We start from the raw sequence: 12,034 nt of genomic DNA on the forward strand, positions 1-12,034 counted from the left end.
AAGTAGGTTTTTAACATGACCATTTTCTTAATAATATTTTTAGGACTAAATAGGAAAAATATATAATGTAAGAAGGTAAAAATAGGATGAATGTATTTCGTTTGCAGTTTGGAGCGGGCGAACTTTTCACCTCCTTGCGTAGTTCTAGAAATTTGCAAATCATCTTGGGTACGAAACATGACATCGGGGAATTCATTCGTGACTATTAATTGGTTGAGAATAATCTTCAGAACCTGTTTCTCCGCCCTATCCCTTATTCGGCTTCTGTATTTTTTCCTCACAGATGACATTTTGTAATGAGTATGACCGGACATTCGATTTGCCATAAATAACTTTACTATTCAAAATCATTTCAGACTTGACAGTTCTAACAAAATGGTCACACTTGTTCCGCACTTTAAATTTGAAAATGGAATATTATAATACCAGAGATAAGAATCTAGATTTTCAAGTACCTACCTCAAACAAGATTTTTTAAATGATTCAGTCAGAAACATGTCATTAACAATTTGATAAATGCATACCGTCCATCCGATTAAACAGTAATAAAAAATCTGATTTTGAGTTAAGTATACATAATAAACTATTAAAAAAAACTGTTGTTTGCTTAAAAATAGACATAATTCTAGCTTTCTGATTTAAACACTTAAAATACATTCTTAAAAAATAAATGGTATAAATTAATATCGTATAAGTGTATAGTAAATTAACTAGTAGGTAGTAATTTATTGTTTATTTTTGCATTAAAATGTCTGCCTTAAAACAGGTTGTATCTAGTTCGACAGACCAGACATGATCCAGAGAAATCTATTACCTAAGTGTGTATGTAGTAGATAAAGTAATTGTTATTTTTGTTAATAAACTATGATCATTATTATAAATGGCTTCATGACACACTTACGCTCGACACTTATTTGAACGCGGCATTCTCAAACAATGTCATATTTTAACTTTTTTCCTAAATTCCGTTAAAAAATGTAATAGTATTTTTATTTATATTTTAGGGAATGAAATTAAGCCGTGCCTACCAACATTTTGAGGGAGTCACAATATTATTTTGTCGGCCTCATGGTGGTCAGCGCATTTGCCTACCATGCAAGAGGTCTCGGGTTCGATTCCCACACTAGAATATTTCATAGTCCCTGAGGCATAAGACTGATCATTTTACCTTCTTGTGACGAAAATGATCAAGATACGCCGCGATTGGTTTACCAATGCAGTGCCAATGATGAAAATATTATTGACAAACCTTCGGAGAACTATTCTTGAACAGCGAGGCGACTAATGACAAAACGCCATGCGTCGTACCAACTAATCAAGAACTAGGAGTAGAATGAGGAACTTACTATAAAGGAAGTCATGATGAGGAGGCAGAGTCCCACTACAATAGCAAACGGCAGTAGGAGATGCGTGTTGATATTAAAAGGAATATCTCCATTGATGACCACGAAGTACCTGAAAACGGTTACATTCACATTTATTCAGTTATATACGGCATTTCTGCCACATACATTAACATTTAACCAGTGTTTTTTGACAAATTACAACAGGGATGGAGAATACCTTAAATAAGGGAATATGGTAGTCTAGGCATTTACAGGGCTTATGACCGGTCATTGGTTGGTTTAAGTGGCCACTTTACACACTGTGTAACATTCACCATTTTGACCATATTTGAACATCTATATTCCTTCAATTCTTTCATCTGTTGCCTAATTATTTACCTTATAAATTATTTTTTGAAGTGGGTGGTTTTTATTGTGTTATAGAGAATAAAAATACACTTTTTAAAATAAAATTATGTCTGACAAATATCCCCCGTGACTGGCAGTTGGATTATCATTCCACTGATTGGTTATTTTTTTGAAGAAACTGCTGTTATTTTCAAAACGGTGCAGTTATAATGGTTTGTTTACATTTGATCATAGACTCAATGTAGCCCCATAGGAAATAATCCGATGGTGTCAAATTACAGGATTATTTCTGGAAATAAAGTTGTCGCCAAACTTACCACGAAGTAAATTCATGGTTATATAAGAGCCCTGTATGTTTGGAGAATATTGAGTATCGTTACAGAGCACAAATAAAAAACAAAAAGTGTTTGACAAAAAAAAAAACATATTACCTGCATTAAAAGGATAATAACTTTTGTAACAAGGTATATTTTTTTTTTAAATACAAGAAATTTGCATTCTAATGATCTAACTAAAAATTTATATTTTCGTGGTCATTTTCTACAAGTTGAACAACTCTATTAGAAAATGAAGTTCAAGTTGTGGTAGAGCAGGGTTAGAACCTTGAACTTTTTATATTTATGTAGTGATATGTCAAATACATCAATATTTGGGGGATATTCACCGCCTATATTTTGAATTTGTATTGTGCATTGAGCTGCTGTCTAAGAATTTTGATAACGAAATACAGTAGATGTTCTACTCAGCCTAGGAGGTACATAGAAAGAAATCGAATTCAATAAATCAGGGTAATCAAATATTGGTTTTAATGAAATAAGCAATATTTTTTTTAAATATTTACTTATTATTATGACCCGGTATCTTATCCACGAGGAAGAATAAGGAATCCATACTAACCCATCACTGTACTGAAAGTTTCCATCGATAATGATTCCCGTATCGGCTGATACGAACACCGAGGGAATCCTTATACCGGACGGATTCAGGGCGGACATGACCTCTGCAAATATTATTCGTGTTATTCCTTCATTTACATGACAAACTATAGTAAAAACATCTTGGGTATGAATTCTGATGACATAGTTACAACTGAAAGTAAGTCAAATTCTAAAATCAAATGTCCCACCAGTCACAATGGAATGCCCCATATATAAAAAATAAAAACAGCCATATTAAAAAAGATATCTAAATCAGGAAAAAAAAACAGTTATGCAAAACCCACTCTATTTTTAAAAGTGTAAACATTATTATATAAATATGGGTTAATAATTTTTGGGTCAATCATTTAAGAATGTAGGTTAATTAATAAACCGACTTCATCTTTATAAAAAAGGCTATCTTTCGATTGATGCAAACATAAATTATTACTCTAAGAAGAATTAAAATTTCAAATAAAGAATGGAAAGGAATAGTCGCGGCAGCCCTGGAGCTGGGACATCGAAGTAACAACCGATGAGGGATTTCGCCTAAGTAGGCAAATTAAGGACTGCTAAATTGTTAATAACACTTAAGGTCAGATAGAGCTCGAGTAACTACGGAGCGAGAGGAACAAAAACTAGAATTAAATAGAATTAATGGCATATTTGCTCAGTCGCTCAGGCAGAGAGATGCGTCGTTGTTTCAGAATGCAATTGTGTTTAAATTTTATAAAAAATAAAAATAATTTTGACAGTGTTTTTTTTTTGACACTTGCTCCGAATTAGAACAAAAGCTCTTTTTCTTGCTCATTTGAATGATTAAAGGTACAAATTTCATCGGCGGTTACCTTAGTTATTTGTATTAAAGGAGACAATATTTATATTATGACTATATTGGGAGGTATACTGCTATACCCTGGGTAGCGGGGCAAGAGTATTATTAATAACAGTATGTTTTGGGTGCAAAAAGTAACTTTTTAATATAATAATAAATATGCTTTCATTCAGAGGTAATTTTTTAAAAAACAAATTAGCAAAATTCTGGACATGGCGAGCGTTTAATTTGAATTCACAAAAAAGTATGACTCTTACCCTACCTGACCTTGTACAGTTTTTAGGAGATAAGAAAATCAGATAAGTATTTCCATTTTAGGGACAAACATAGGCTAATAAAATAACACCTAGTTTATTTTTATGTAAGGAAATGAACTGTTTTGCAAAATAGTTGATATGTAGACAGTCCCTAAAATAAAAATAATTATCTTGATTTATTTTTATTTTTTCATTAGGCATTCCATCCTAAAAAGGATATCTGCCAGGGGTAAAATTATATAATTGTGTAAAAAAATAAAAAGCCGAAGAAACCTAAAAATTTATCTCATTTTCTGACAAGAATCTTCCTATATGATGGATAATTTCAGGATCAATGATTGGAGGAGTGGTGATATGATAATGGGGTTTTTGATCTGGAATTTGATCTGGAATCTCGAGATTCTGACCACATTCACACCATTGACTTCCCACAACATTGATTTTGAACAGATGGCTATCTGTGCTGCAGAGACCGATTTGTAACCAACTAATGTTAGATATATCAATCTCTCAGACAGGTTTGTTGAATGGAACCAAGGAGAGTTTCAAATTCTCTCTCGAATACTTTTATAGAATACTCCCTTGCATTTGGAAGTCAATTCCCACTGAGCATTCCATCGACTTTTTGCCTCGTTCTGAATTCGAGGGGACATGTCAGAAATACACACACTACAGTCGAGAGGATGAGAGCCATCTGTCGACGCCGCTTTTGCCAGTTCACATCTTGATGTTCTTATATCCCAAAAACTTGTTAAAAAAATAGTACTTATATAAGTTGAAAATGTTGTAAACGATTTACCAGGCCCGGAGATGTCCACTTAGGCAAATAAAACAAAGTAATAAAACTTAACATAGAAATTTTATCAAGAAATATCTGCAAAAAACATCAATATGAATATACTACTGTAAGAGAATCCTTACCAAGTTCACTGGAGTTGACATTGTGTACAATAACTCCATCGAAGCCCGCCGTCTGAGCATTTCTCACTTTCTCTTCGAAAGAGCAGTTACCTCTGGAAAAATAAAAAATATATTAGATAGGAATATTTTGAATTTATTATTTTTACAAATTATTTCAAAAGTGTTTTAATTGTTTTTAGTAAGGCGCTTTAGAATCACCGCATACATTATAAATTTACACCGACAAATGGTAGAATACAATTTTTTTTGTCAAATTCATTCTGTGCTTTCTCTGTAAAAAAAAAAAATCTTCATTCCTTTTCTTTTGGTACACCAATCGCTGCATATCTTGATAAAATATCAATACCTTTAAAACTCTCTTCTGTTCCCTAGTTCGCCCGCACCTAGAGTATTCCTCTGTATCTGGTCTCCATATTATTATGATGTTCTCATCAAAAATATTGAATCAGTTCAACATCGATTTTTAAGAAAGATAAGCTGGAGGTTGGGCTTATCCAGAGACCAATATACGTATAATAAGTAAAAACTAGCTTAAATATATATTCTCTTCAAGACCGTCGAAATAAATCCGACCTTCTAGTCCTATTTAAAATTCTCAACTCACTCTTTGATGCGCCTGAACTACTGAGCTCAATAAAATTAAATATCCAAACTAGAAACCTCAGACAAAACTTACTCTTTCATACCGATAACTATAGAACTAACTATGGTTTTCATTCCCCTATGCCCACAATTCTTAGGTCTGCCAACAAACATACCAGTCTTGATTTCTTCGATAACAAGTTGTCTTCTTTCAAACGATCACTGAATCAAATTCAATTATAAAAATCTCTCTTCCGCTCCCACTCCCACCGAGTCTACTATATACTATTGTGTCTTTCTACTTTCCTTCATAATAATTTTCTATGTATGTATAAATATGTCCTCAAAAATGCCCATTGGGCGTATATGTAAATAAACAAATAATTTTTGTTACATAAAGGTAAATGATCATTCTTATCAGTCAATATCGTCCATCTTCATCAGTCAATATCGAGACGGTATAAACTAACATCAATATTTATGTACGAAAATATGCATATTTGTCTTATAATAAGTATCTTCGTCGGTAACCTATATTGAACATGTTTAGAAGAAATCATCGAAGATTTGTTATATTTTTAATACAGAAAACTTAATTTAACTTTGTAGATATAATTGAAGATAAATTTTAACTTCCCATCAGAATACTGACCCAGAGACTATAACACTTTTTTAAATAAATATTTTATGGATATTTATATCCATGTCAGGAATCGAACCCGAGACTTCTACAAGGCATGCAAAAGCGCTGACCATGAGGCGGATGAAAAAAATAATTAACATAATAAAAGAATTTGTTTAGTCACCCACAAATCTGACGATATCGGTCACGACGAAACCCGGTGAAAATCAAAAATAAAAGTGGAATAAATTTCAAACATTTGGACAAACTCAAATATTGTCATAAATACATATTTATTATTATAACTCGGCGAAAGATTTTAAAGTTATTCTTTAAATAAGATTCAATGTTATTCTACAAGTGAGAGTATCAGCACCTGGAGAGGAGGACCACCCACTTGCCGGTGAAGTTTGGCGTCCGGGAGGGCGGCGGGGGCTGCAGAGCGGAGCAGCCGAGGCGCGGGCTACCCGTGACCACGAAGGCCCGCAGCCCCTCGGGAGAGATGGCTTCCCCGAACGAGGCCGGCAAGTCACGGTACTCCTCTTCAATCTACAAGTTACATAAGAACATATTTATGAATCGATACTTTACGCCTTTTAAATAGATGAGGATGTTGAGTTAGACACATATTGAAACTTTTTATTTAGTGTCCGGGTGAATGAAGAATACAGTTCTGCGAGTGAAAAAATAAAACCAGAATCCTGTACAGGTGTCTTAATGACCTATTCCCGGGTAAAATTCCTCGCTAGTGTAGAAATTAGTAATAATTAACCAACTTTTCGTTTCGACTCGACAGCTGCTCTCGAGTAAAATCCTGAATAAGAAAATCAAGACAAGGACGACCAAGGAAGACGTGGCATGATCAGATAAACCAAAATTTTAAGTCTGGTCATGTCAAAAACAGACAGAACCGAAGGGCATGTATGACAAGATGTATTAATGTGGAAGAAGCTAGGAATGTATGCCAGGATAGAAGTGTGTGGCAGTCCATTTTCTCTGCCTACCCCTACGTAGAAATGGCGTGATGGTAGTAGTAGTAGGAAATCAAGTGGAGATAATTCAGTCTTGTTGTGTAGTGGCTGACACGCTCGTCTACTGCTTGAGGTCCTGGGTTCGATTCTTGGCAGGGTGGACATGAAATATTGATTTTAAAGGTTGCTTAAATTGCAATTTTCTATCAGTTTTTACCTTCTTGGACTTTTTTCTATATATCGTCGTCAACGGGAAAATACCTCCCGTGTGTCAAAAACGTAATTGTTCAGGAGCAACTAAAAACTGATTTCTGAGAGCTACGAATTGTTTTATAAAACACCAAAAATACGCTTTTTAATTTTAAATGTCAGAATGTATTTTCACGAAAAAAAACCTTTTTATTTGAAGTACAAATAACATTTTTTGTGATTTTAAACACATGGTAGGTTTTTTTGGACATGAAATGACACATAGGAGGTTTTTAACTATACATGGGAGCATTTTTTCAGATGTTAAGAGATGTACAAAATGAACAATCAGCCACATAGGATACTTGAATTGCCAGTTAAAAATTCAAAATTCAAAAATCAAATCAAAATATTTATTCAGAAAAAAGTACATACAAAAACTAAAGTAAATAAAACAAAATAAAAATAATATTGTTAAAATACAATCATTTTATGTCAGCTTGCAGCTGCCTGCCCTTTATAATTAATAATTTTAATAATAAATCTTTGCAGGTATGTAAGAAGTAATCAACTTATTACTTAATTTTTAGATTTAATTTTATGTTTAACTCTCGAGTCTGGCTTGTGAGGAAGGCTATCGTAAAATGAATGACTGTCTTTTTCTACTGCGCTTTTAAGGGATTGTAAGTCTTTAAACTTAGAATCTGTTATAGGAATGGGCTGATCATAGAGGGGTTTAATGTTGTTCAATGGCACATTATGTTCAATAGTACGCCGCTGAGGTAGTATTGCCCATTCGTCGGTAAATTTAGTTTTATAAAATACATTTCCATCTGGGGTGTATTTTAGTTTACACAACTCAGCCACTGTTGAATCCCCTATTTGGTTTCCAGGTCTGATTGATTTAAAATTAGTTTCTTTACCCTCGTAATTTAAAAAGAAATCATAGCTCGCTACTTTCACAGTGTAGGGCTTTTCAGGCCTCGCTGCTCGCATCATTGCGATGTAATCTGAGGGCGTGTTTATTGGAGGGATAAACAAGTGCTCCAATGTAGCATGGACACTATCTACTTCCATCATTGTATGTCCCTTAGTCAGGTAAAGTTGCTCGATGGTCAAATTCTTTTTGACAGCAACATCACTGAGGGCACTAGCAAGGGTTTTATTTTTGTTTTGATAACCGCAACCATCTGACACTAATGTAATTTTCTCACATGTTGCATCACAAGTCAAAATAAAATCAATTATACACGTGGTAAATTCATTTGCAGTAACACCACCATTTACTTCGTGCCACACATAAAGGTTAACATCACGATTTGCCAAATTGTATATTGAAAAATTGTGAACCTGTAATTTCATTTTGTAGTACATTGCAGATTGTAATGTCTTTGGGCACAATAGAATGCTTTGAAGATCCATAGCCACTACAATATGTTTACTATTGACTTGAGCATCAGTTTTTGCTTTATTTTTTTCAAAGCGAGCCTGATCTTTCCTAATCACATGCACATTGTACAGCTCTTCTGAAATATGACCCAGTTTGAAGCTGCAACAAGTATCACATTGATCTTTTCTTGGACTGTGAATAGCAATATTCTTGCTTTTGAGAACTTCTTTAAATGCGCTCAAGGAAGCAGAGCATAATTCTTTTTCAAGGCACCATTTCAAATATACGTCATGCATGTGCTTCTTTGATCGAAATATCGGTTCTACATACATTTTTTTGGATGATTTCCTGCAATAATGACTAGGAACCTTAGGTAATAAATCCAGCCAATTATTTACAGATTGGGAAGTCTCAATTTTCCTTTTTTTTCTTGGCGGTAATTGTGCAGTTGTATTATGTTCAGCTGAATCATGTTCAATAATATTTTCTTTTTTATTCCATCTTTTGAACGTATCTTCTCCCAAGCACAAGGTATTCAATAAAAACCTCCTACAGACCTTTACCATTTCACCCCCATCTTTTGGTAATAAAATATCATGGCCTCGTTCTTTTTGTGAAACTTTAGATTCAATCACATTTTTATTTCGTCTTTTTCTTATAGATCGTGTGTGCACAAATCCTCTGATAAACACCTTTTTTTCAGCCCAAGTCTTTAATTCCCAAAATTGTTCAAACAGACCTTGACGAATGCAGTCAGTTATCTGGGCACACATGAAAGACCTCTGAGTTTTTTTTACTAACAAATTATGCCCACAGCGACTCTTCATAAGTCTTGCTGGTTTTTTCGAATCGTTAACCACCTTTTGATTAACTTTACGATATCCCACGTATGGACTTCCTGATGCTCGAAGAAGTCTTCCAGTTTCTTTTCTATCACGCAATGTTTTGTCTATTAATAAATCAGAACTTTCTCGAGTTGCAATCCCTGCTTGTTGGTCTAAGAATTGAATCTCCACTTCATGATTAATAACAGGGTCCTCAGTGTGCACTGTTTTATCTACTGATAAATTAGAACTTGCTTGAATTGTAGTTGTAGTTGTGGTCCCTTCTGCTTGATCCAAAAATTGAATTTCCATTTCACTTTCAATATTCATAAAATTGATAAAAACACCATCATCAGTCCGCTTTGCAATCTGCGATTCGTAATCATTGGTGGATGGTAATACTTCTGAAATTATTTTCTTCAAGGACTCATCCGGGATGTAAGAAAAATATTCCTCAGATGATAATGTCATCTGAAGTGTTGAATGCTCGCCAATATTATTTTCTACTTCTGTTGCATTTTTTGTTGCTTTATTATTCTCTTCGTTCACCATTTCAATCATACGTCTTCCTCGACTTGTCATTATCTGAGAAAAGTTTACACAATCAAATTTGGTTTTTGAACAAATAGTATTAGGCATTAGCAATTTTTAAAAGCTTTGGTTCGAATGAACTTGCCGAAAAGTTAAATGCATAATATTCCGCATTATTTAAACTAAACAACATAACCTCAATACTATGTGAGTAGTAAAGAAAACAAAAAACCTCATAATTTACGTAATAAATAATAGTACTTACATAAAGTATTATCAGTTCTTTCCTATAGTATTCTATGTTGTTTGTAATGCACCACTAATATGCTAAAAATATGCTTTAAAACGTTTTTAGGTGAGAGTAAATCAATCTGTCAACACTGTCAAAAAAAGGCGCCAAAGGCAGGAATGAGCAGGAAGAAACAATGAAACATCTCCTATGTGTTTTTTTCAAAACGCGCACTATGCTAATATTCATAGAAGTTTGCTAAATCAAAAGCTCCTATGTATACATGGAATACATGGGAGGTATTTGAAAACGATTTTTTTTCAAAGACCACATAAGAGATACAAATAAAGGTTTTGAATTAAGTAACAGTATTATCTACGCATGGGAGGTTTTTCCAATCGGTAGAACAGTTGAAAATCTACGCAATGTCATATTTAACTCATTTTCGTAAAATCGACCACATAAGAGGTATTTTCCCGTTGACGACGATATTTTTTTCAGTTTCATACACTTTGAGAGTTAGATTTTTTTTTAGTTCTATCATATTTGTAAGATTTTCATATTTTTAAATATTATTTCATCTTACATAAGATTTCCATATTTAAATCATCTCTGCACATTACTAAGACTAAATATGCTATATTATATAAAAATAAATAAATGCTGCCTACCTCGAAACTGGTATTTACCATACCTAGTGAGGATAGACAGTATCTACTATGTTTGCTTATAATTTAATTTGACATAATTGTACTACGTTAAATTTTACTTAATTGCACCCTTTTTTCACTGTTTTGCAAATGGGACATATTGTATTATTTAATATAATAAACGCCGATTTTTGGCACTGAACTGAATATATCATTGTTCCTGGACTGGAATCTAAAGCGTAAGTCTGATCATCTTACCATGTAACAGATAATCTAAATACCCCGCATTTGGTTTACCAATGTAGTGCCCCAAGCCCCAGAAATGGGAATGGTGATGATGGTAATGCTCTGGCAAAAGGCACCTGGTGAGCACCATGTGAAGCATGTGGACCTCGAGTATGGTACAGCCTACCACTACACAATTCAGGATGTTTACCTGAGTAGCCATCGAGTCCAAAACACTCGTCCAGGATTCCGGCTCTATTTCGCACACAGAATGATAGTTGATAATTAATATTCTTATTTTCAGAGGTGGGGGTCAGGGTTATGCAAGTTCCTGACGCCACTGCGACCTGTGAACATCTGTTGTGACAGTTCCCCGTGGATAGTTCTCGCCCTCCAAGCCCGGATCTATAAAGAGCCTGGCTACTGTGTGGAAAGCGAGAGTTCTCATTTTGCTAAATCCTCTCCTCCAAACCCAGATCCGTAAAATATCGGGCTATTGGGTAGGGACGAGGTCTTTAACATCCTCGGGTTTGACCAGCGGTCCCCCGAGGATGAGGCTCCTTTTATGATGTAAAGCATCACATTCACGCGGAATGTGTATAGGTGTTTCCTCATCTGCACTGCAGAACCTACATCTAGAAGTTTGGGAAAATTTCATGCTAGCAAGATGTTTGTTCAATCTGCAGTGCCCTGGGCGAGCTTTAGTGAAAACCCTCACTTGATTTAGGCTGAGCTTTATTAGGTTGAAGGCAACTCTTTGCGAGTACCTTTTTATCTATTCCTTCGCATGGTGCTGTCCAATTAAAATAAATAAAGCAATTCTGTAAATGTGTTAAACACATAAGTATTAAAATCATAATATGAACATACCGTCAAACCTGGATATAAGAGAAACCTCTTTAAAAGGGAGCTGACTTAAGGTCCCGTCATTTTACCCCCGAAAACCTCCGTAAAAGAGAGCGGGAAAAAAGAGAGTCGTTCTAACTGAACTGGCCTCTGTATTATGGAGAGTCGAAATCGTGACCTCTGTAAAAGAGCGTTTGGTTTGCAGATGTAGCCGCAGCATCACTGCTTGTGAACGTGTTGACGAGTTCTGACAGGTTGTTATGTACATGCACCCAAATTCATTCGTAAAATCATCGGTTTTGCTTAGCTTAAAAATAATATGTCAATGTGAAATAATGCGGAGTAATACAT

General features: G+C 34.5%; 1 protein-coding gene across 13 annotated transcripts in view; it reads right to left on the reverse strand.

The window, feature by feature from the left end:
• Positions 1 to 12,034, reverse strand: part of gzl (godzilla E3 ubiquitin protein ligase) — a 39,594-nt gene that overhangs the window by 15,088 nt on the left and 12,472 nt on the right. For all 13 annotated transcript variants that reach the window (XM_088236159.1, XM_088236155.1, XM_088236147.1 and 10 more), the window contains exons 3-6: positions 6,205 to 6,377; positions 4,625 to 4,716; positions 2,592 to 2,694; positions 1,347 to 1,455 (exon numbers count right to left, since the gene is read on the reverse strand). In XM_088236159.1, coding sequence (XP_088092285.1) covers positions 1,347 to 1,455; positions 2,592 to 2,694; positions 4,625 to 4,716; positions 6,205 to 6,377 — 477 coding nt within the window. The remainder of the gene's footprint in view (positions 1 to 1,346; positions 1,456 to 2,591; positions 2,695 to 4,624; positions 4,717 to 6,204; positions 6,378 to 12,034) is intronic.

The sequence above is a fragment of the Micrasema longulum genome, unplaced genomic scaffold (assembly GCF_059751315.1).
Source record: "Micrasema longulum isolate JH-2025_06_02 unplaced genomic scaffold, ASM5975131v1 h1tg001516l, whole genome shotgun sequence".
NCBI classification, from domain to species: Eukaryota; Metazoa; Arthropoda; class Insecta; order Trichoptera; family Brachycentridae; genus Micrasema; species Micrasema longulum.